The sequence below is a fragment of the Vipera ursinii genome (assembly GCF_947247035.1).
Source record: "Vipera ursinii genome assembly, chromosome: 2".
NCBI lineage: Eukaryota > Metazoa > Chordata > Lepidosauria > Squamata > Viperidae > Vipera > Vipera ursinii.
In genome coordinates this window covers 259,778,910-259,806,243 of record NC_139513.1, presented here as the reverse complement: position 1 = coordinate 259,806,243, position 27,334 = coordinate 259,778,910, and the positions used below count along the sequence as shown (strand labels likewise).

The 27,334-nt window shown below is 34.6% G+C and overlaps 1 protein-coding gene across 4 annotated transcripts in view; it reads right to left on the bottom strand.

Moving 5' to 3' along the window:
- SSBP2 (single stranded DNA binding protein 2) overlaps nucleotides 1-27,334 on the bottom strand; it is a 142,837-nt gene that overhangs the window by 59,707 nt on the left and 55,796 nt on the right. For all 4 annotated transcript variants that reach the window (XM_083357252.1, XM_083357250.1, XM_083357253.1 and 1 more), the window contains exons 2-4: nucleotides 20,804-20,876; nucleotides 19,582-19,643; nucleotides 17,429-17,513 (exon numbers count right to left, since the gene is read on the bottom strand). In XM_083357252.1, the coding sequence (XP_083213378.1) occupies nucleotides 17,429-17,513; nucleotides 19,582-19,643; nucleotides 20,804-20,876 (220 nt within the window). The remainder of the gene's footprint in view (nucleotides 1-17,428; nucleotides 17,514-19,581; nucleotides 19,644-20,803; nucleotides 20,877-27,334) is intronic.

The window sequence follows — 27,334 nt, the reverse complement described above, 5'->3', positions numbered from 1 at the left end:
TTATTAATAGATCTGAAGTTGATTTGAATGTTAGTATATAGATCATCACACAATACCAGTGAATCCTTAAGAGAGGGTCAACAGTGCAATAATGAGAATTATAATAAATAGTAAACAAAACAGCTGCATAGCAGTTTATTATTTCCTCTTGAACATGCAAAATATACTACAATACCATTCTAGCATATTATAATTTTGAGTAGCAAGAAATGGTGTTCAGCTAGTAGACAACAAGATGTTCTTATTGTTCTGAGTTCTTTTGCTCTTAGAAAAAGTAGATTTGGGACAGAAATATCGGCTCACCATATAAATACTTCCTATCAGGCAAGAAACTGAGATAATAACTTTTATCTCCTAAGTGTCACACTAATAATAATAATAATAATAATAATAATAATAATAATAATAATAATAATAATAAATAATAAATAATAATAATAATAATAATAATAATAATAATAATAATAATAATAATAATAATAATAATAATAATAATAATTTTATTTGTATACCGCCCTTCTCCCGAAGGACTCAGGGCGGTGAACATAAAGAACATAAAGATAAAATGATGATTTTAAAAGCCAAGTATATTAGTTCAACAATGAAGTATTTTGAAAGGAAACTTCATTGAAGAAGAGATCTTATTAAATTTCAAAAAGCAGTAGCACATTATTTAGTGGTATGAACTGAAAAACTGGTGCTGCAAAAAAATAAATGCTGACAGGGAACAATGTATTACCAAACGCAAATCATTTTTCCAGAGAAAAAGGGAATACAACCTATATGAATAATTGCTTTCAGACAGTTGTTGTATATATAGTAAACCTTGCTTTTTCTTTAAAAAAAACTGATTGGAATGAACAGTAATTCTTGTAAGTATGTTCTTGTTAGACTATAGTACCAGAAAAATAAGAAAAGTAAGCAAAACAACATAACAGCAACTTAAAGTGTAAATGTTATTTATGACAGCTTCATTTTTCTAAAAACTTAGTTTCCATACAATTTGGAAAATATTTAAAAACCCTAATCAAATATAATTGAAGTGAAATTTTTCAGAAAGGGCAGAAAAATAAACTATTATAAAACTATATTCATATGTGTAATATAATTATGGATGTCCCAAAGGTGCTTTTTCATGAGGTAACTGGACTTTCTTTTTTTCTCTGAAGGCTTTTTGCTTCTCATCCAAGAAGCTTCTTCATCTCTGACTGAAAAAAAAAGAAAATAAAGTCCAGTTGCCTCGTGAAAAAGCATCTTTGGGACAACCATGACCTGGATGACTGAGAATCTCCATAGATAACTATGGATGGCCTTGAAATTTATTATGAGAATACTGTCCTTAAGAAAGCTTTATAAATGAGGCCAGTTTGGTGTGATGATGAATGTGCTAACCAAGAAACAAGGAGACTTTGAGTTCCAGGCCTCCCTTAGGCATGAAAGCCACCTAGGTGACTTTAGGAGGCATGACTGTTAGGTATGCTCACCACCTTGTATTAATCAAATGTAAAGGTGGGATAAAATAATAATAATAAGAAGGCAAAGATATAGGCAACAGTATAGACACTTTGGGTGCAATCCCAAAACATTTGAAGCACCACTTGAAAACCACTGGATCAGCATTGACAAAATCACATTTGTCAATTGCAAAAGACAATTTTACTTAGAACAGATTACACCCTCTAACCATATTTTTAACACCATCAAACAACATCAGCCTATCCCAAGTCCTATAATACCTGTATTATACCAAATCAGGGTTACAAGTTTCTACAGAAATTCAGGTTCAGTGTGATCCATATAGGAAGATGCAGTTCTTCAATCATGTAGAATACAAACAATCTAAGATGTTTTCACTTAAAACCAGAGCTTTTTTTCTCATAGAAGCTCAGAACGGCGTTCCGGCACCTTTTTTTTGCAAAAAAAAAAAAAAAAAAGCTTTTGCACAAGCTGTGCTGCTATTGGCTTAAGCCTATTGCAGGCTTTGCTCTTTTATGACTCATGGACTTCAACTCCCAAAATTCCTGAGTCAGCTATGCTATTGGCTTTTGGAAGCCAATAGGAATTGCTGCTGAGCTTGCCAAAAGACCCGGCAGGCAAATGTTGCACAGGCAAGTTGCAGCGAAGGGAGACAGAAAATAAGATAGCTGCTCGCCATCTACACCATCTCAACTAGGTAAGTAAGATATTATTTGCAAATAGGATATCCAAGTATGACTCAAGGAAATTTTCCCTGCATGGAGGGAGTAGTGATTTGTTTCACTTTGTTTTACTTTTCAAATTGCTGTAGGGAAGAAATGATGATTAGAAAAAGGCAGGAAGTTATTTTTATTAGGAAGAATTCATTTATCACATGCTAGATCTTTGGGAGCTTAGTACCACCAGCACAGAACATTTGCTTTTCTGAAACTTCATTCAAATTCAATTCCTGATAAGGGCATTTGGAAAAAAAATGTTATTTATTAAATTTATATGCTATCTCACCAGGATGACTCTGAAGTCAAGGAGAGGGCTTGCAACTTCTGTTTGTAGTTATCCACGTTTCTGCACACTGAGATAATCAGCCATTGTACAAATACAGAGCCTATCATGCTTTTATATTTATATGGAACAGATACATTACCTGAAATTTTTGGAATGTGTAAAAAATTTGAACCAATCCAGAAACTTATTTCCCAATTCTTTGTGTATATATAAAGTAAACCCTGAAATAGATTTGGAAAGAGCAAGGACTTTGATTAAATGGAAATGTTGCTAAGCATAGAACTGTTGAGTTAATTTGCAGCTGTTTCTGCTGTTTTCTTTTTATGTGCTATTGCTTATGATTTTACATCACATTTTAAAATCAGCCAAATTGAGTAGGAATAAGATTGTGACTGAAAGAATACTAATTCTGAAATACAGTAAATATCTTTAACAAGTAATGTTAAATTTAGCTTTAGTGTAATTTGTTTGTAGCTAAAACTGGAAATTATATTTCTAACGCATTAGTTTGGATCATTGGAAAGAAAAAAGATTTAATATTTATGATTCGAAAATATAAATATGTGAGAAACATGTTTTAAAGACCTTTGCAGCTTGTTCTCATATATACCCTGCCACAAAAGAATAGCTAAAATTATGAAATTTAGAATCTACCAAGCTTCCCTCCCATGGACAGAAGACAATCCATGGGAAATGTGAATCCGTAATCCATAGCTTTAGCAACAATAATAAATCTAATTATGCTATGCACATTTAAGTTAGCCAAACCCTGGAGCAGTGGTAGCAATCTTCTATCACAATGGCAAGCCCTTTAAGATTATATATTGTTAATCATATAAGTGAAGAAATGAGGAAAACTGTGGTTAAAGAAATTGTTTGATCCAATAATAAAATTTCATTGATAATTGATGAATCAACCACAATAAGCAAAAAAACCCTACTCTCATAGTATTTGTTCGATGCTGTATTGAAGGTATGGGAATGAATTCACCAGTAAATTTGTTTTTGGACTTGGTAGAACTTGAAAAAGTAACAGCAGAAGGAAAATTTGATTCCTTACTCCAATGTCTTTACTCTTATGGGATGACAGAAGATTATTTGAAAAAATATTTGATTTCTCTGGCATGCAATGGCGCCGCTGTGATGATGGGATGTAAAAGTGGAGTGAAAAAATTGCTGTCAGAATGTTTTCCTTCTATTATAGTTTGGCATTGTACTAATCACAGACTAGAATTATCAGTAGGTGATGCTGCCAAGGAAACTTTAGGAATAAATAGATTCCAATCATTTATTGATAAACTGTATGTCATATATATATCATGCTTCACCAAAGAATAGCAGAGAGTTGCATTCATGTGCAGAATTACTGGGGACTGAGCTGCTGAAAATTGGAATAATTTTAAGTACCCGATGGGTGTCATCTAGTTTGCGTACAGTTTTGGCTGTATGGAATAATTTTGAATCCCTTGTGTATCATTTTGAACAAGCAATGCTTGGTCCTACAAGAGATGTGACCACGGGAGATGCTGCAATGGTCCTAAGTGTGAATGTTGATCATACGTTACTTTTTAAAACTGCTCTTATTACTTTGAATGGCCACTAAACTAATGGTTGTAAGTCGAGAACTATCTGTACTGCAATAATGTTCTGTCTCAAAGTGTTATATACTGTGCTTTCAATTGCCCAGTACACTGGCTTCATAATTTATTTATTTATTTAATTTTGGGACTTATATGCTGCCCTATCTCCTGAAGGACTCAGGGCAGCTAACAACAATAAAAACAACAATACAAAAATTAAAAATGCTGCTTAATGCTGCTTAACTGAAAGTCCAACAACATCAAGGAGCAATTCACTTCCCAATAGTCTAGCCTAGGCTAAGCTTTCTCCATATGCCCTTCCTGACTGATTATGCAAAGTGTTTCTCTGGTCAGAATTTGGACACTAGGGAAATTCCAGCTCCTTCATAGTTATAGTTGGTGGATGAGGCACTACATGTGATCAAGGCCTTCAGTTGTTCTGTAGACATATAAATGTCCTTGGGCTTTTTTTTAATATGATGTTCAATAATGTACTGTAATGTAATGTAAAACACACATGAAAACTATTGCCCTAAATTTAAAATAGCATCACATCTTTATCAGAAAAATATGTTTCCCATGTTAAGTGAAAGGCTTCCTTTAGAATCAGCTGTCATAACCATCAAATAACCAGCTCATACAATTTAAAAGACTGCTAGAAGTACTATTTGTGGCATGATTTATATATCAGATTAAACCATAGTTTCACCACAATTATTGGACTTGCATAATCATAAATTTGAAACCATGATTTATAATCAGTTTGCAAAAAAGAATGGTCAGGTCTGCACAAATTTAACATGCATGATTTACATGTTTGAATTCAGCCATCAAGAGATATGGGCAATATGATTCAGCCATCTTCATTAACCAAAAATTAGCTATCTTGTGAGGAAATTTTTATATCACAAATGAATATAAGGTAAAATCAACAAATCTCATCCCATGCCATCTCTCATTGGTTCTGTTGTTTTGCAGAGTTTTAAAGTTTTAATTATTTCCCCATTTATCTTTTTATGATCTGTAAGCTGCCTTATCGGGGAGATGGGTGGCATATAAAGTTAATAAATAAATAAATCTGGAGTTAGCTTTGAGTACTGGCTTAGTTTGAAATCTTTCTTTTTTAACACATGTGATATCAATTGGCAGAGCTTGAGCGTGAGTATATGAAAAAAATAATTAACCTTATTTTGATTGGCTTCTAATCTAATAGGTCTGAGTTTAGTCAAATTTGGTACTCAAAAAATATAAGATCTGAAATTATTTGAAGTTTTTCAAGTTAGTAAAAGCAACATGTTTAATGTTAATACTATAAATTGCAGCGAAAGAATAAAACTGAATAATGAATATAAACAAACAAGGTTTAAATTTGTTTCATGCAGTCTTCTCATTAGCACAGCTTTCATAGGAATGAAATTGGTGCTCTATATATAAAGTTTGTAAGACTGAAATATTCTTTATAGAATATTTGCCCTCTCTATGAGCTTTAAGTTCTTACAAATATGATTAACAATTATTTCACATGAGACAAACCCAATAATATGTACATTAGCCTAAATGTTACAGAGTTGTTTAGGGGAGAGTGATATTGAAAATATAACTTATAACTGAATGTTTGGCTCAGTTATCACTGCTTAATATAGATTCTAATTACTCCCAGTTTCAATAATTTTGGAGAAAGCATCTCTGAATTTATAAGGTATGTTTAATATTTTTTCAGTATATTTTCTCTAAGGGACAAAACCTCTAAGGGATAATACCAAATAGTTATTTCTCAAAGAAAGAAAACAGAAGAGGATTGAAAAACGCATACAAAGAACTTAAAAATACCACAACACCAACTATTTATTTGAGGCATGTTTTATAATTCAGACCCCATGTTGAGAAAAGTTAAATCAAAGCCAGATTGCAGAACAATAATATTTACATATGGGAAATAAGTTTAAGCTTACCAAATACATCCCTTATTGAGATATAATTCAAATAAATTTTCACTTAAATCCAAGGAGTTTTTAAATTTTATTTTGGGAGAACTTTTGCTATTCTGAGATCATTATTATGGAACACTTTTATCATTCTTTTTTGAGATCTGTGCCTAGAATATAGTATACATTTTTAAAATTATAATTATGAGGGCTCAAATCATTTGCTTTATGATTTAAGTAAGCTTTTGCTGTGTCATGAAAACTTTTCAGAATCCTAAGCATAAACACTTAAAACACCATATAGGTAGTCCTTGGCTTACGACCATAATTGAGCCCAAAATTTCTGTTGCTAAGTGAGACATTTGTTAAGTGAATTTTGCCCCATTTTACAACCTTTCTTGCCACAGTTAAGTGAATCACTGCAGTTAAGTTAGTAACAAGATTGTTAAATGAATCTGGTTTCCCCATTGACTTTGCTTGTCAGGTCACAAAAGGTGATCACATGAGCCTGTGACATTGCAACTGTCATAAACGCGAATCAATTGCCAAACATCTGAATTTTGATCACATGACCATGGGAACGCTGCAATGATTGTAAGTGTAAAAAATGGTCATAAGTCACTGTTGTAACTTTGATCAGTCACTGAATGAACTGTTGTAAGTCGAGGACCACTTACATTACAATTTGCTAGTTATAATTAAGGTGGAGGCAGCAGTATGGAGATGAAAACATGGGTATACAAATATACCATATGTTGACTACAGACATAAGAGAATTCCCATCATTAGAAAACTATCTTGAGTGTCTTAGGCCTTCTTTTGCTTGGAAACTAATGGAAAATGGTATGTTAAATCCTTAGGAAGTATATTATAAATAATAAATAACAAAGGTAGTACAGTAATCAATATTTAGTAATAACTTTTGTAAACCATTTTGTAACCATAAACATATTGTTACTTACAATATAAGAAAATAAATACTTTTAGTTACTTAATAAGTGAAAATATATTTTATGAATTATGGAATTTCAATTACATTCAGGTAATAGACCTGAGCATTAACCAGCTAACTGCTTTCAACAGCCCCATAAGTGCTGTTTGTGCAATTACATTTAAAATTAAAATAAAAAATTAACTGAATAGCATTATTTTTGAGAGCCAATATTGCTTTATTTTCACAATTTAAATGCAAAACTAACCAAAGTAAGGCCAAGTCTCAGTTACTGCAGGAGGCTGCATGTATTCACAGAATACATAACATAACATAACATAACATAACATAACATAACATAACATAACATAACATAACATAACATAACATAACATAACATAACATAACATAACATCAAACATGAAAAACCTGCATTTCTATAATGTATAAAACTTAGCCAGGCTTACCTATGGATATTTTTTTTGTAAAATATACTATTTGTAATTCAATGACTTTGAAACTTCAATTACATATTACATAATAGATGTACCGAATTATTATGTAGCAGTAACTTGGAGTCAAAGACATAGGTCCATTTTTTTCATTTAAATATCATTAAAAAAGAAATGATACTTCTGCATTTATATTATGAACTATAATATTTTGGTACTAACTGTGGTTCTATAACAAAGAATAGAGCTATAATAGAGAGTAACACAAGCATAAACATGACTATAAAATGCAGATTAAATAAAATACTAACTCAAAAGTGCTCATCTTTGCTGAAGATTTTCTATGCATATCATGCTTTCTGAACAAAGTCCTGCTTTTGTTCTTATATAGCATCCTTTTATCTTCTATGAAAGTCTTCAGATTATCACTCAGATTTCTTTCCTGATCAACAGTAAAACAATTCCATTTATCTAACTGTATTATTATTATTTAATAAACACAAGCAGAGAGCATGTGCAGAAACAACCCTAACCCTAACCCTTTCCTTATTTTTTCCCCCTACAATTCTTGAGGATCCTATCTATCTGTGTTTTATAAGAGCACAGCTCTTATTTAGGGGTAAACATTGCAGAATATAAATACAGTAACTTGAATCCTGAATATTTGTTTCAGAACCATTAGCAAAAACTACCTGTCAACTCGTAATTACAAGTTTTCTTGCCAATTCAATCTTGGCCTAACAAGAGACAATTATAAACAAGATATAACTTTCATAATAGTAACATAAAGATAGCAATTCCAGTTTGTCACTAAAAGCCCAAAATGGTTCTGTTATTCAGACATTATCCATAGCTTGGTTAAATTTACTCTGACTCCTAAACTGCTAATAGGTTCATTCTCTTTTTTTTAAGCATTTAATTAGATTATAGAATAAAATACAAAAATACAAAAGCAAATAATAGGTCACAGTGGAGAGGGAAAAGTGGGGGGGGGAGAAGAAAAGACATTGACTTCCGACTTCCTCTGTTGCAGTAGAATAAAGCATTAATGTCGAACCTCAACTTTTTACTTTTCCATAATGGTATAAACTAGCCATTTCTATAAGAACAAATTAATCTAATCAATAAAACCCAAAATCAAAGTTTCATTTTTTCTACCTCAAGCACAAAACCCAGAAGCCGTCTCCAAGTAGAAACAAAAGTACTTATATTTTTTTCTTTAATCAAAATGGTCAACTTAGCCATCTCTGCCAACTGCATCAGCTTTTGTAGCCATTTGTCCATAGTGGGAATTGAAATGTCCTTCCAATTTTGTGCATACAATAATCTTGCTACCGTCAACATATATAAGATCAAAGTTCCAAATTTTTTCCCCAAGTCTTTTTCCATCAAGCCCCAAAGAAAAGTTTCTAGTTTCATCTTTATCTTTGCTTTAAGAATTGTCTGTATTAATCCTGCTCCAATATTTCTTTGCTTTATTGCATGTCCACCATAAGTGATAACAGGTCCCTTCTTTACACTTACATTTCCAACATTCATTTGAAATACCAGTGGTAAATCATCTTATAAAAAATTATTATAAATTATAATTTTAAGCCTTTCGTGCACATAGTTGTTATTGTCCACATATTGTTGTTCAAGCATCACATTATATCCTTGCCCACTGAATCATACAATGTTTTACACATTCACTTTCCAAATTCAGTTTCAATAACATTTTATAAACCTTAGTGATAATATGTTCATCACTAGCACACAATAAAATTTTCAATTTATTTTTTAACAAAGTCAAACCCATAGCTATTTTTATCTAGTTTAAATCTTTCTTTCAGTTGTCGATATGTAACATAGCCCTCTGATTCTAACTCTTCCCTCGACTTAAAGGTAAAGTCACCAGAACTGAAAAGTAACTTATCTATTCCAACAAGCCGGCCTGGCCTGATGGATTTGGGTTTTACAATTTTTCTCACTCTGTTGCTTTATTGTATTCTCACTTTATTGCTCTGTACACCGCCCTGAGTCCTCCGGGAGAAGGGCGGCATATTAAATAAATAAATAAATAAATAAATAAATAAATAAATAATCCACCAGTCTGGCTTTGCCACCATTTCTTTTCTAAAGAAAGCTTCCCGGGGGGGGGCACCCAAAGAGGCAACTTTGTGGAGAACCTTGTTTAACATTTATTCCAAACTCTTACCATGTCTAACAAAATGATTAAAATCAACATTCACTTCAACTTTATTATACCATAAATAACCGTGCCATCCAAACCTTAATTCATGGCTCTCTAAATCAAGTAGCCTCATGTTCTGCAAGTTCACCCACTGTTTTAGCCAGGCCAGACAGCATGCATCAAAGTACAATTTCAAATCTGATAAACCCAAAGCTCCTCTATCCTTAGCATATTGAAGTAGTTTATATCTAATTCTTGGTTTTTTCCCCCCCCCCCTTGCTATATGAACTTGGAAATATTCCTTTGCCATTGTTTAAATGGAATATCAGTTGCAAGTATTGCTAATGTCTGAGACAGAAAGAGCATCTTTGGTAGAACATTCGTCTTAATTACAGAGATTCTATCTAGTAATGATAAATGCAGTTTGTCCCATCTTCGTAAGTTATTTTTAATATCATTTCAAAGAGGCACATAGTTATTTCAAAACAATTTTGTATTTGTCAACATAACCCCCAGATATTTCACCTTTTTCTCGACCTTAAAATCCGACTTTTTAATAAATGTATCACTGTCCTGAGATGACACATTGTTAATCAGCATTATTGTTTTCTGTTTATTTGTTTTAAAACCTGCTAAAGCCACAAACTCATTTAGTAATAGGCTTATTCTCATGCACAACCTTATTTGTTATACAAAAACATTTAGATGATTTCCAGAAATAGGATAATTTTCTGAACACCACTGAAAATAAGCTTACCTTAAATTCAAAAGAACAAGTCAAAGCATCCAAAAATATAATTACAATATATTATGCTCAAATAAGAAAATGTTATAATATGGGACGTCTTTCTGATTCCCATAATGAAAGCAGCTGTTGCAATTCAAAAAACCACTGAACAATATTAAATAGAAACTGTTGAGCAACTAGAACAAAGAATATTGACCACCAAATTTAGATCCCAAGAGCATGCTCTTAGAAACCAAGTAAGTAAAAATGAACACTGAAGTAATTCCATGGTTCATCAAACATATGCAATAATATGTTGATTCTAGTACACTTACAGGTAATGGCTTTGAATGCCTCACAACTTATTAAAGTACTGGTTCTTTAGTGTCAGAAAAAGAAGCTATTTTCTACAGCACAATGTTTAATATCTTCAATAAAAATAATACAGATTTTAGTTATAGGTTACAAAATACAAATGCTGTTATTTTTCTAAGGCATTCACAATTCACTGTATTTGATACTAGAAAACTAGTGAAATCAAATGATATCATTAGAATTCTGTTGATCAGATCAAAGTCTCTTTTCAGTCAAACTCAACTCTCAGTGAATTAGGAAAGATCCATGCAGTTTGCTTGAAAACAGCATGGAAATCACTTTTCCTATTTGATTTTTTCTTTGAACAAACTTGTGAAATCTATAGCTCCAGCATTTCTGTGTTCTCTATCTATTACATAATCAGGAACAAACCTACTTAGGCTTCCAGGTCCAGGCAATGTTAGCCAGCTGTTAACTAATTAACTTTGCAAAATACTTCCTTCTATTTGATTCATGAAACATTAAAATGACTGTTCTAGTAATAAAAAGTGGATTTATCTTGTGAAAGAACATCGTCAAATACCTAGATACCTAGGCTGACACAATATACTAAACTGTAAATAACAGCATCCAATAATTGGACAAAAATCAATGGACTGAACCAGAAAATTATAAGATACATCTTGGCTTACCATAGTGCATTAGCCCAGCCAACATCTAGCAATGCTTGCTATAACATTAAACCATAATATGTTGATTTAGTTTTGACTTTGAGAGTATAATTGTCATTTAAAATAATCCAAGCTATTCTGGAAAGATCTAGTCCTTCTGAATTTCCTTTACAATGTTCTTTTTGGTAAAATAGTGTTTTTACCAAAGTGGCTGCACTGGGACTTTTGTAGCTGTCCAGTTTCATGTTAATCATCACTACAGTTATTATTTCAACTGGCTTGACACTTATATCCCAAAACATCAAGCTATGTATCAAAAATGAACAATACCATGATAGCTACCCTAAGTTATATATCATCTTCTTTCCCTAACTTGGGCAACATGGCATTCCAGAAACTGAAATCCACACACCTAGGAAGGTCCAAGTTGAAGAAAGCTGCATTAAAGCCAAAGTTTTCTTTATTATTTTGCTACGGCATACTCTTCTGCAAATTTCATTGTGTACTTTGGTCATACTTATTAGGTCTAAAAAATCTAAATCAGTATCCAACCTTCCCTTTTTAAGGAATGTGGTTAAAAAGAGGATCCTCAATGAAGTAGATTATCTGGACCCTTTTCCCATTTTGTTGACATGGAAGCAATATCGATCTCACTTTTCATGACCTCTGACAGAAGTATGATGGGGGGAATGCATCATTCCTTGCTCTACTTGACCTCTTGGTGACCTTTGATATCACTGACCAGGGTATCCTCCTGCAGTAATTTTAGGGGCTGGGGAAGATTTGTATTTTTCTGGTTTTCTTCCTTTCTTCCTCTTTCCTTCCTCTTCCAGTTATTTAATCTAATTGAGATAATAGCACTCATCCATTGATCTTGTTTCCTTAGAAAATACTAAGTATTTTCTTTGTTCAAGAAAAGTGGGACAAATTGCCAGTTAAGAAGTATAAAAGTTTCAAAGCTACAAGAAGCACTTGATAGCCACAAGAGGGTATGTTATGAAATATTAAATTAAGGTACCAATAATTATGTCCACGCTATTTTTATTTGTTTTCTTATTTACCAGAAATCATATATTAAAAGCAAAGTGTTCATACTATGGACTTTGGAATAAAAAAAGGTGGATGCTATTTACTTATGTCAGTTTTAATTTATTTCATGGTAAAGTTCAATACTTTTGGCCACAATAAGCACTTATGGAGGCTTACAATTATAAAGCAAAATACAAAATAGAACACAGTCAAATTGATACAGTTAAAATAAATTAATAGTGGCAAAAGTTTTGCAAAATAAATATGCCTTGTCATTTTTCTAAATATTAGTAAACTGTGTGCCAAATACACAACCCGGGGGTAAACTTTCTATAGCCTGGGGGCCAACCAGGAGAAGGACTTCTCCCATATACTAAATACAGGAACTTCTGGAAAAGGGGAACAACGCCTCCTCCCCTACTAGTCAGACTGAGTAAGTTCATAGTGAGAAAAACAGCCCCTGAGATTCAGTGTAGATAATAATGTACATGTTGAACAGAAGCCACCTAGTATTACAACATTACAATACAAAGGACTGCATGTATTACAAAATGGTGCTATCAAGGCCAAATTCTGCCCGACTGCATTGAAAGATACCATGATTTGTCTACTTTTATGGCAATGAATACAGAGATTCTATAGTCTTTAAAACTATGAGGTGAAAAATATTAAGGTAAATTTGAACTACCTAGAAAAAAAACCCAAGAGCTATAGCATGACAGCTATATATATAAAGTAATTTAAGTATCATATCCCAGATAAAGTACCCATTGAAAGGGATTCAAATTATCAAAAAAAAAAAAACCCCAAACATTAGGAGCTGTAAGACCACCATATTATCAATAACTTTGGCTCAAAATAAAGTATTTCAGACTAGCCTATAGTTGCATAGATTCTCCAAAATAATAGAGGGCTTATTTAAGTAAAGATTTTTTTACTGCTTCTTTAAGCAGGTGGAAATACATCCTCTGCCCCAAAGATCAGTTCTCACCTCCCTTAACCAAAGGGCCAATCCAACTTGGTTAATGTAGATACTAGGAGGAAAGCTTAAGGACTGAGTAAGCAAGTATTGGCTCTTATCTCTCCATATATCCTGTTCATATCCCCAAGATCTTACAAGATGAAAAGAATCCATATGAACCATTACCAACCTTACCTCCTATCACCTGTCCAAACACTGGAGTCCAAGTCAAGGCAACTCCGATCGACTTTGTCTGCAAAGAACAATGAAAACTGCTCACAGCGAGCCTCCGACTGTTCAGGCTCCCCGACCTAATATCTAGATGGAGGAGATGCCATACAGTACGGAGAAGCATTGCTGGTTTGTTCTGTGCAGATGCAATGGAAGCAGAGAAATAATCCCTCTTTACTGCATCTACTACCACAGAGTAAGATTTTAGATGGGCTTTAAAATATGCACCATTCTGTGTTTGGTCTAACTCAGACATGTCAAACACAAGGCCCAGGGGCCGGATCCGGCCCGTGAAGTGGTTTCATGTGGCCCGTGAAGCCATCCTGGAAACAGTGAGGGAATGGCCCCCACTGCCTTGGCCCTGGCCCAGAGACCCTCCTTCTGCCAGAGACCCTCAGATCTGTCCCACTCCTACCCGGGCCTCCATAGGCACCCTTGATGCGAACGATGTAGAGCTGGCCATGCCCACCCAGTAGGCCATATGCACTCTAGCCACGCCTACCCAGTAGGCCACGCCCACCCAGGCCACACCCACCCGGCCCCCTGAGGGCAACTGCAATGCTGATGCGGCCCTCAATGAAATTGAGTTTGACACCCCTGGTCTAACTCATCACAAGAACTCATTTCTACTTCAATCTTCTATGTATCTGCTTCATTGCTCTCAAATGTCTAATAAACCAAAGTGACAATTTAGCTCTGTTAGAGGGAACTAGACATAGAATGGATAATGTCAGCCACATAGGCAGTCTTCATGTTCTTTGATTAGCCAAGATTTCAACATTATCATGAAGAAATGAGGTGAGAAATTCCTTGGGTGCATTCTAGAAGTCATTGGATTTATCAGGCCCCTGGGTTAGAACATTTCTCTCTCACTATGGAGTTTTTTATAGCTGTTTCCAACCTAACAGTATTCTTATATGTCCTGGCCACAAGTTCAGAAATAAACAATCTGATTTCACATATTGTTGCATGAGAGGTTGGTCAATGACCTTGAACTTTTATAGATTTTAAAATCTATGTCTCTTGGTATCACAATTCCAAAGACATTTCTTGTTTGCAGGGGGGGGGAGGGTTGGTTTGTTTAAGTTGCAAACTTCTAGTTCAAGTTTTAAAATATCACTAGGTAATAATTAAGACTGATTTAACCAATCAGTGAGTAGTTGAGATTGCTTAACTGATTTAACAACTAATTCAAACAAATTCTACATAAATGTATAACTCAAAATCTGGAAAATTAATTAAGCAATAACTATAAAGGGAATTTTATTCATCTTACTAACAATCCTATCCATTGATGAAATAAGATTTTGGTGAACTACTTTACCATTTTTTATTTATATCATTAAAGGGTCAAATTATGGCAGAATGAGCCTGTTCCATAGGCAATATGATGGCTTCTTTTGAAACACATATGCACAATTTTAACAATATGCTCAATATTCAAAAGATCACCTAGAATTACATAATTGTTAGCTTGTCAGAGTATGTGACACTGCTACATCCATGGTATTATTTCTGTAACATATATCTCACTTTTGGCATATATGTAATCAGATTATCAGCCAGGACAAAGCAGTTTAACACATAATTGGAATGTCAAAAATTACAAAGGAATCACAGCCATCTGCATCTGCAACCTACATGAAATTATTCACCCAGTCCAGATTAAAAGGGAAACAGAATACTTTAACAGAAGCAATTTAGATTTTACCATGGTTGTTGTTGTTTTTTAAGATTTATTTGCTACAGCTATTCAATTGCTGGGAGTCAGTTTTGTGTAGTAGTTAAGGCATCAGGCTAGAAACCGGGAAATTGTGAGTTTTAGTCCCATCTTGGGGATGCAGCCATCTGTGTGACCTTGAGTCACTTTCTTTCAGGCCTAGGAAGGAGGCAATGGCAAAACACTTCTGAAAAACCTGGCCAGGAAAACTGCAAGTCCAGACAGTTCCTGAAAATCGGACATGATTGAACAGAAGGTTCCAATTGCTGGTAAGCATGTTTCTATAGTTCACAATTATGTCTCAGGCTGTGTTATATAAATAGATATTGAAGCAAAACCACAAACATAGAACACTCCAAATCTCTTTAAGAAACCTGTTTCTTTAACATTCCACTACTAGAAAAGGTGCAACCAAGAATGTTCCCATTTATACATACATGGAAACTTTCTAAAAGCTAGATCAAAATTGTTAGAGGACATTTCTATATACTGATTGGTGGTGCCCATAAAGATTTATGGGGTGCGGCACTCTGGATGCATATCAAAACAATCACAGAAATGTCTGCTTTAAGAAGCAGCAGCCAGGTTCTATATTTGTGCTCCTGTATTTGTGCTTTTGAATCTGAAGCACTGTAGAGCCCTAATTATTTATAATTAGAATGCATTCCAAGATCTTTTAGCCCATATCTAAATGTATTTGGGCCTTTATTATGTACCTTTTTCTTATGATGTCCTGCTGTTACAATGACCTTTTCAGATGCTATTATTATTATTATGTTTCAGAATATTCGATTCAACCTGCTACCATGTCTTAGAAAAGGATTGTTTCTTCAGCAAACTGATATTGAACACCCTTGCTTTCTTAAACATAAGAGGTCCAACTGCACAATATATTCTTTCATAATAATACTACATAGCTAGAACCAGGATGGGAATCAGGAAAAGAACCACAGGGAATGTAAGACTTGACAACATTATTTATGTCAGCTAGTCCTGCTGTTATACATTTAACCAGTTCTTTTACTAAACAAATCATCTGATTATGAATCTGTAACTAAAAGACAGGCACTTTCTATTTAGGAAGCTATAATTAAAAAATAAGCAATATGATGATCAAATTTATTTTCACACTATCTTTATTTCTAGGAATGCCTCTGGATGCCATATTTGACCTTCAGTCATTGTTAGAAAATAAAAATAATGGGTGCTGGTAGCCATTACTTTGGAAGTGAAAGAAGAAAAAAATCCAGCGGTGGAGTGACAGGGAGCAGAATCATCAGTTGTTTTTGTTGTGATTTTCATATTTACCATGATAACTGTTAAATAGCTAAAACTTCCTAATATGATTTCAAATTTATAAGAATGCAATTGGCTCAAAACATTATTGACTTCTGATATAATTAAACATCTTAATGTAAGCCTAGTCATATTTAGAATTTTTACACATGATTGCCACTAAACTGACATTATAAGTGCTATTTTCAGGAAGAAATGTTAACTCAAAACAGACTTGCTTACAATCACACCTAATACATAGGCCCTGGTAATTTTTGCTTTCAGCAATGTACTTTAGAATACTACCAAGAAAAGCAAAAAGTTGTATTTCAATAATCTCATGTAAAAACCAAAAGCAATGTTATTCATGAGAAATTTCTCATACTGAAGATTTTTCATACTGTAAGGAATAGATGCAAGGCCTTTCCACTGATTCCACTGATATGAATTTGTGTTAAAATATCTGCTAGTTGTCCACTTCCAGTCCACTTCTAAACATTTACAAAACCAAGCCATCTGATTACTAGATAATTTTGTTTCTTCAGCTTCAATTTTCCTTAAATGATTTTCCCCATTAATTATGCAGTGAACAATATAATTGGATAATACTTTTTACTCTTCAATATGTTGCAGTTAATATCATCTTACTTATACATCCTCTTTTTATTCTTCCTTACCAACACTACCCTTATTTAACTGAAAGTTTGACTTCTTTGACCTTATCCACAGGGTTGTTATCTTGAAGTCTCTTAAGGATGAACCTTTGCTAACCTACATAAAACAGACTCTTATGCTGCATACAAGGTTAATATTAGTTTCATTTCCATTAGCTATCAAGAGAATACAAAAATTTGGAAGCATTAGCTTTTCCTGCACATTGAAAATTACTAAATTCATAACTGTTATCATTTCCAAACAAATCTCAGACAAAATGTAAATAATGAGCATAAAACTTACATAATCATGAAAGGCTTTAGCTTCACTTGAGTGTTCACATGTTTCACGTCTTTCTGGAGCTGCACAATAGAGATCCCAAAACACACTAAAAATAAAAAAGAATGCCCAATTTGTAACTTATATTTTTTTCAGGTATATCCTATCTATACACATATATTAGAGTAACTACTACTTTATTACCGTCTTCATACTGTGAAAGCAAAATGTATGCAGCATTCACATTTTGTTGGGACTACACATACTTAAGAATAATTACAGTGATAGCCTAATTGACTGCTATGCAGATAAATATCCTAATATTATAATTTAATTTGTGTTAAAATTAAAACATTCAAGGATCAGGCAACTGATAAGCATCTAAGTACCAAATAAAGTCTGTCTTTTTAAAACACCAATATTTACTCCAGAACTGTTTAACAGTTGAGATGGGCAATTCTTGTCTAAAAACATTTGAAAATTGCTGATTTTTGTTACCATCATATCATTAGAACATCATACAAAGTCATAAACAATTTTACATTCTGAAGCTCCAGGGGAGATTTTATATATATATATAAAGGACTGAAAAGGAGAAGAGAACATTGAAGACACATGGTAGCTAAGAGTCTCTTAAAATATTTATTAATTATAAATACTATTATAATACATATCTATTTAAAAGTGAGTATCTAACCTAAGCTCTTATTTCTAGCTTTAGTTTTCTTTTTGCATTAATTGGTAAAAATACCCTGGTATTTTTGTCTTGAGCTCTGCTTCTGGAAATTTCTCTGCAGATTTTTTTGACAACAATACAGCATTGCTTTCTTCTAAGATTTTTTTTCAACTTTCTAGTCTAGACTATAACCCTGGAATCCTCTGCTGGTCACCTAGTTTAGACAATCCTTCCATCTAATAAAAAAAGACAACTAACTTAAATCCTTTCCTTATATAATAAATCATACTTTTGAATATACTTTTTGAAATCAAATAATAGTGTAGAAATTAAACATATACATAATATTTATTTTCCTAAAATCAAACAATAGTGTAGAAATTAAACATATACATAATATTTATTTTCCTAAGTCTAAAATTGAAATCCAGATAATGGTAAATTAGTATTTGCTCTGAAATCTAGCATTTAAAGGTGGCTAATCTTATTAGGGCTGGGCAGGAGCAGTTCCAAAGCAAAGTCTCTTCCATACTTGTTTCACAAATGATTAGCAGCAATTCTAAAGGTGTACAAGTGTGAGCAAGCCACCACTTTGCTACTCATTAAAGCATTCTCTTTTTTCATGAATGTGAAAAAATTGCAACTGCTTGAAAGAGGCCAATCATTAAGTTAAAATTATTCTTAAGCAGCCACACCATTTATTACACTGAGATGGAAGCATGAAAATTAAAGAAATTGTTTTAATGAATATCATATAAGGATTGTACTTACACTTACATGGTAACATCCCTTACATGTACAGCCCTATTTTCTTCTGCAAAGGATTCTCTCATTTGTGTCAGTGGCAGGTGCCACAATCTCCTCTTGTCCTAAAATTAATACTGTTGCTCTGGTATACAGAATTCTTCTCTGTACACATATAGAGAAATTGACAGCAACATTCACTGGCTTCAAAATGGTGGGAATAACTGGGCAATCAAAGCCCGTCCTTTTTTAAACAACAGTTATGCACAATGTGTGCATATAAATTAGGTTTAATCACCTGTTCACATTAATCATTTTGAAGCCAGTGATTGGCACTCCAGATGCTCCCAAATATTAAAGAGCTCTGAAGTCAGAAACCTACTTTATCTCTAACACTAACAATTTACATATATATGTGCTGGCATTTCTGCAGAATCTTAACAAGCAGTTGTCACATCAAACTAATTTAGGTGTATGTTTGTAGTTCTATGGGAACATCTAAAGGGGGAAAAACATAGATCTAGAAAATTTGAGTATCAATCCTGCTGAAAGAAAAATGAGCAAGGTTAAACTGAAATAATTGCATAATTAATTTTATCTTTTCCAGGAAATGAAATGATAGTTCAATATTAAATGAGGTTGACACTAATCGTCCAATTAATTAGCAAAATTTCTTGCTACCTTTGATAAAAATCAGATTTTGTACAGGTATAATACTTTAACAACCAACACAATCTTTGTAAACTGAAACACTTACCACCACCAAGAGTGCAAGAATCCTGGGGGTTCGCCCAATGTGATGTTTTTTTCCCATCTTATCTAAAACCAGTGCAAATAATGATTATTTATTTAGGCAAGATAGATTCACATGAAAACAATAGCATTTAGCTAAAATGAATTCAAAGATGGATCTTTTAAAATCAATACAGATCAATCTTAAAACACTGTTTCAACTGTTGTCTGAATATGTGTGGTCTTCTGTGTCTGAGGAAGTAGGTAAGTATGAGTGTATAGCATAGCTCTGTGTGTCAGAGTGACAGAAAAAGAAACTAAATATGTGCAGAGCAAAATACACACTCAGTCCACCAACCAGCAACTAACTATTGATTCTTTTTCCCCCCTTATCTGCTAGTTATGGCAACTGTTTTACACTTCCTGAAAGTACAGCCAGCTTTATCTGGGGGGGGGGGGTTGTAGAAATTTGGACTGGCTCATTTCTTGTAATTATGTTTGCCCTCATATGTTACATTGTTTTTATTCCAGACAATCACACTTCTAAAGAAAATATTACATATAGGATAACCTTTTCACTATAAGAAACATTTCACCCACTCTATTATATTTCTCAAATGTATTACTATGTTTATAATAGTGACATTTAGCCTATAACTATGAAGAGTAAGAAATTTTTGTTTGCATTACAATGCACATACTATCATCTACTTGTGTTATTTATCCCTTATACTTCAAAATGATATAAATATATATATATTATTAAGCCACACAGACTCCACACTTTGGGGACAACCATTAAATAACTGTGTTAGTAATGATATAGCATTTCTTTCATATGTGGAAGGAGAATAACGTTGTGGCTTCAGCATATGTATAATTCTTAACCACATCTCTCTCTCTCTCTCTCTCTCTCTCTGTGTGTGTGCTTAATTTTTTTTCTTTTTAATTTGGGCTTAAAATAAAGACTATTCTGACAGTGATAAGCAATGTTTCAGGCCCAGTGCATCTTACCTGATATGTAACATGATCAATAACATTGCTACAATTTTTAAGGCCTTAAAAATTATCACAACCAATAATTATAGAAATGGATTTTTATACATTTTTCATTTAAATATTTTGTATTTAAATATATTTAGATATGACAGAGAACCATGATTCTCTATAGAGTCAATGATAATTTTTAATATAAAAAGTTGACTAATACTATTAATCCAAAATTAAGAAAATACTAGAAAACATACCTCTGATAAAAATGTTTGTGCAGACTTCTGTGCTCCTACATGGAGAAGATATTCATATACATATAGTGCTAACCTGGAAACAGAAGAAAATCTATTAAAATTCTAATTATTTAATAATTCCAAAATGAATATTGTAAGATATATTAAATAGAGAAACACGTAGTAAAGATGTTATTTTACATCCAAAATATTAAATATGTTCAAAAATCCTAGCAGAGCTTAAAAAGCTTTTATGAAAAAAGCAGTCTGTCAATATTTTATTATCTTGGACATATGCCCAACTGGAGAAATGTTCAATTACTATTAATCTATATTTATCCACACGAGCTATGCTTACAGTAAACAATATACCATATCTGTAATTATAGCAGCACAGAACATTGATAAATAAATTCTTAACCATGATGCCTCTTCAATTCTTATCACATTATTATTACGGTTGGTTGCACATCCAGGCAGATATTTAAACTGGATTTGATGTTTTTATCCATCAAGCGCTTCCCATGGATATGGTTGTTTGTGTTAAAAGACATGGTCATGGGATGTTTTCATTTTTTGCACGTTTGCAATGGGCAAATAACTATTTTTCCTGTAGACTTGCTGGAACTACTGTACTGGCCCTAGTTGCTTAGCCAACAGCAATATCTGTTATATCAGGCATGTTATGAACAAGATGAATGTATGTTTGGATCTAAAGGCCCATAAGATATCAACCCACTTGTTTTTTAATTCTCAACTTGAGGGTCCCAGTACTTTTTGCTACATTTGAATGCAGCCAAGTGAATGACCCTAATAGGGACTTTTTACTGGATATACAAAAGAAGTTGAGGCTTTGTAAACCAAGGAAGAAATACAAAAGATAAAACAAGGTAAGATTAAGAAAGGCAATATATGAATGAATTAAAGTTCAAACTTGTTAGAAGTAAAAAAAAGAAATATAAGTTGGCATCCTTGATCAAAGTTAAAATAAAACATGTTTTTATAAAGCTCTGGTAACTCTTTACATATTTATTATCAATTCTAGGACTGAAAAATCAATAATGGTCAGTCAGTACGGTTTTGCATATAGCAAGGGTGGGCTACAGAATAAGAAATGTAAGAATTGTAACTTTATAGGAAGTGATGAGTTATTATTTGTAATTATCAAAGATTGCCTATTTCTTTAAAATACTTCTATCTAGCATAAGAGTCTTCTGAACTAGAGGGTATGTTGTAGATATGTTCATATGTCTCATGCATTATAGCTTAAGGAGGAGCTAAAGACCACTCACACATTTAATGTTGGGACATAGGTTATTTGGCCATAAAGCAACTGCCAAGACATAAATTCTATTGTTAAGTTCTAGCACCTTGGGAATGCAACTTATCAAAACATAAATACAATAAATAAAGTTTGATATAGAGCATAAAGAGAAATAGTAACCAAATAAGAGGCACCCACATCTTTTTTTTCAAAAATGAATAACAAATTATTCTCTACAAATATTCTCTATATTTTTCTGATTTTACAGAAATTAGAATAATCTGGATGACAGGATTCTTCCAATAAACAATACACATTTTTCTCAATTTGACATCTCAGTGATTTTACCTTGCACCTTACAAAGTCCTACAAACAAAAGAAAGCTTACTTTTTAAAAGATTTATCCCCCCCAAAAAATCTAGCCTTACCTAAACTAAGTGTACTTTTTAAAAATAACATGTATAGCCTATTGTGTCTTTATTATTTTTTCTAACTCCTTCACTTTCCATTTGAAGTAATATATTTACCTGAATACTACTTGTAGTTATTTGTAAGCTATTCCCCCCCCCCAATAATTTAAAGATGGTATGGTGATAGACAAAGATTTGGTGAGATGCTTTCTTATAGTTCAGGCTGTTTTTCTTTTTGGTAAACATGGTAAAGTATCCTGTTGACTAACACTTTCAGCTATTATAGTTTTGGATAATTTTCTACTCAGTTTCATTTAAATGAAAACCTACTGAATAAGAGTAGGAGAGAAATAACAGGGGATTATCCAGCATCTGTTCAAAGCTAAATCAGAGGTCCCCAACTTTTTGGGCACCAGGGACCACTTCCATGGAGAGAGAGATATTTCCACGGACCGGACAGTGTGTGGTTTTGTGCGCTGCCTGCATCTTGCAGATGGGGCTTTGCTTGTTTGTGTGGACCGGTTGCTGGCATGCCGCGGCCTGGTACTGGTCCATGGACCGGGGTTTGGGGACCCCTGAGTTAGATTATCTGGAAGATTTCTTTTTACACATGTCAGTTATTAATGGAACTCTTGCAGAACATTTCAAAGAAAACGACTCAATCTTGTCATCTACTGGTAGGGGTGTCCCTTGGGAAGCAAATATAAATGGCTATCAAACCTCTATCCTTGTTTAAATGCCTTTGATTTATACAGTGGATACTAAAAAGTGGGTCTTCAATCACTAGGTTAAAAATATCATTTTGATGTTGCTGATCTCTCTGCCAATTACATAAAATACTACCTTCTATTAGTACTAAATACTATTACTTGTAGTAGCATTATAAATATTAATACTAAATACTACCTACCTAATAGCTACTAAAATACTACAAAATATTTTATATATTTATTATTTTTATATATTTTGTATAACTAAAGTAGTTGCATGAATCTTTTATAAGGTTCCAAAATAATCTGTTGCCTTTTTAAAAATCAGACAATAATTAAACCATTTAAGCAAATGTAACTTATAGCTGTACTATATGAGGGATTACTTCCATCTTTAAGGATTTCCCCTTGACAATGGAAATCAGGAAAAAAATATACACAGAAGTCTCTTCCAAAGTGAACCATGATGAAAAACTGTTATCTGCACTAGAAACCTTGAATTTCATAATTTTAGCTTGTGTTTAAAATTAGATTAAAATATTTATAGCAAAATAAACAAGTTATCTTCATATTCATTCAGTTTATATTACATATATTACATATAAACTGAAACAAAATAATTCATTAAAGAAATTTATCAGTTATCAGTTAATAAATGGCTGTGTATTATTGTTTAAGGACATTTATATTTATGACAACATTTATATTTAAGACTGATTTTCACAAGTGAGCACTGCACACACAATTCAGTTTATGTTGTACCATATTCCCTAGCAATGGAAGTAACAAAGCAGAAGAGCTTAGCAAAATTTGACTTTTTTTGAAAGAAAGCTTAATGGGTATTTATGCTGTTTTGCAATATTTGTAATTATTTACATTAAGATCACCTGCTGCCGGCGTCAACTCCCCTCCGCCCAGTGCGTTCCCACAGAGAGGGCCTCCTCAGGGTGCCTCCGGTCAGAGAATGTCGGCTGGTGGCCCCCAGGGGGAGGGCCTTCTCTGTGGGCGCCCCGGCTTTGTGGAATCAGCTGCCGGTGGAGCTCCGGATGGCACCGGATCTCCGCTCCTTCCGGCGCGGGTTAAAGACCCACCTATTTGAACAAGCTGGCCTGGCCTGATGGGGAATTAATTTGGGTTTTAAATATTGCTATATTTTATTGTTTTATCGTGGGCATTAATTTAATTCTATTTTAACTTTTGTAGTTTTGTATTTTTATTATATGCCCTGTACACCGCCCTGAGTCCCTTGGGAGAAGGGCGGTATAAAAATTTAATTAAATAAATAAATAAATAATTAAATAAAAGGCACTTTACAATATTTACAGTAAGATTTACAATATTTTATTGTAAATATAATTTACAGTTAAAAAAAACTACTTCTGGATAAAGTACAGAGATTCCATAAACAGATCTGCAATAATTCTACTACAAATTTACTAATAACCTTTCAACTAGAAAGGTAGGGATCAATCACACTGGCCAAACTAGTTTCAGAAGTATCCAGCAATTTTTGAGCATTTATCAGCCCAAATATATCTTTTAGCAGATATGTCCCATCTAATTGTTAAGCAGATTTAAGCAGCATTCTCCCCCTTTCAAACTCTTGTCACAACCTCTCATTAGGAATGGTAGTGTTGTAACAATCTGGGAATTTTTCTTTGCATGGAAATAATTACAATTTGTGGAAGTGGCTTTCCTATACACAAAGTTCTTATTTGTACCCATCTCCTCTCCTCAGCTTTCCAAATGCAAACTATGGCCTTTTCCAATGGCCATGGAAGATATCTCTGTTTTCTTCTGGGTAACAAAACATGCATCTGCTTTCCTCTTGTGCTTATTAAGCACAGTAGGAATAATGTGAGGTACAAAATACACCCACTTGTGGTTATGTGATCAAGAAGGACTTAAGAATAGTTAGAAGAGTGCTGCTCAATTACCGCATATACTTGAGTATAAGCCGAATTTTTCAGCCCACTTTTTGGGCTGAAAAATTCCACTTCGGCTTATACTCCAGTCAACAAAAAAAACTTACCGAGGACTTGTGCGCGGCCGAGGCTTTGGTGCTTCCAGGATCGCGCGCACCTCTCCCAAGCCGCCGCCGTCCGGAGACCTGCCGAAGTTTGGGGAGGTTTGGGGAGGTGCGCGCGCACCTCCCCAAACCTCCCCAAACGTCGGCAGGTCTCCGGACGGCGGCGGCTTGGGAGAGGTGCGCGTGATCCTGGAAGCACCGAAGCCTCGGCCGCGCGCAAGTCCTCGGTAAGCTCCGGGCGGTCACTTGCTTCGCGTCTCCTGAGGGAAGGGGGGGGCGACTGGAGCGGGCGTGTTTCCTCATCTGCTGGGCGCCGCGATTTGCCCGGGGAACGCGCGGGCCCCGAATGGCAGCGTGGAGCGAGGAAGCAGACAGCCAGGGCTTCCCCGAGAGCCGCGGCCACACAGGGTATTCCTGTGTATTCAGGCTTGCAAAATGGCGGATCGAGCCTCTGCTGGCGGCAGAGGCTTGCAGAGCACGGATTCAGCCTCCACAGGCGGCGGAGGCTTGCAGAACGGCGGATCGGCTTATACTCGAGTCAATAACTTTTTCCAGTTTTTGGGGGTGAAATTGGGGGTCTCGGCTTATACTCGAGTCGGCTTATACTCAAGTATATACGGTATATCTTCCATAGATATATTAGGGGATTCTTTTAAAGAATATTTTTCATGCAGCCCCCAGCTACACCCAGATAATTTTTAAACCTGAACTTTCCTCAATCAGCTTCTCCTACTGTAGCAAACTTTATGTTGTTCAATTGACAAAGGCAGGGGAAAAAAACAATGCATTGAGCCACCACTCACAAATAACTAGGTCATGCCTACACTACATTATCCAGGCCTTTTGATAAATATGCTACTGGAATTTTCTTGGGGCCCAATTTTTGGAGCAACCTTTCTGTTCTGTGAAGATTTCAAATCCTCAACTTTGGTCAAGTAAGGTGAGAGCTGATGCTCTTGTGAGAGCATCCTTTAGGGCTTGCCATGACTTCTAGTGTTCCCTTGTCCATTCCCAGGCCATGTTTTTCTGAGTCAGTTGATAAAGTGGTCTGGCTAACAGAGAGTACAAGGGGATCCAAAGTCTAGCAAAGCCTGTGATGCCCAGAAAGGTTTTTAGTTGCTTCTCATTGCTTGGGATTTTGAGAGCGGCTATGACCTGAAGGCATGATAATTGGAGGTGATTTTTTCCCTTGTTTGAGGATGTATCCCAAGTATTGGACCTCAAGAGATACCCATTGCACCTTCTTCTGGGATACTGTATATGCCTTGTCTGCAAGGTGATTGAGGAGGTCAACAGAGACCCTCTCTGTCATCCTTTGGTCTTTTCCTGCTGTAAGAAGGTCATCAACGTACTGGAGGAGAATGGTTTCTCAGGGTGAGGCCACAAAAGCTGTGGGACTACTGCAATAGCCCTGGGGCAACCTAGTCCAGGTCAGTTGACACCGGAAGCCATTTTCAGGGTCTTCTCACTCAAATGTGAAGTAGGGCTGAGTGTCTTCAGTGATGTCGCTGTGAATAGATCCGGGGGAGAGATTCTCCTTTCCCTGAGTCCAATTTTCCTGTGCTGATGGGTCCATTTGGACTGAAAGCCGCCCTGGAGAGGTGGCCACCAAGGGGTGATGCTTTGAGGACCACAGGCCAGTGGTAGCCAGCTTGTTGGAGCCAAAGGAGCCCCTGGAATCAGCAGAAGAAAGGAGGACCGCATTCATGCGATTCTCCATTACCAGCTGATTGTTGAAGACGGAGCTCAGAATGACAGCAAACAGCTAAACTGGGTGAGAAAGCCGTCTTCTTTCTCAGTAGATGTGGATTTATTGGCAATTAGCTCTTTTACAGCTCAGAGAGAAGCCTTTCATCTTTAGGGAGGGGGTGGAATTCCTTTTTTCCCCCTACTCCTGAACTCCAGCGGCGGTTTAAGCTTTTGTGCAACTTAAGAACTTTTCATATAGTAAGCTGTCTGAGCCTTAAGAGTATAGGCAGAAGCATCAGGATGTTTTATTTTTTATTGGTGCTGCTTTGTTCAACTGGATAGTCATATGTAGATTCCCCTTTTCTGACCCTCTGCTTCTTATTTTGTTTTGCTTACTAATAATCATTGCTAGTTCTGGGATGCCTAAATCCCCATTCCTATAACTTGGAG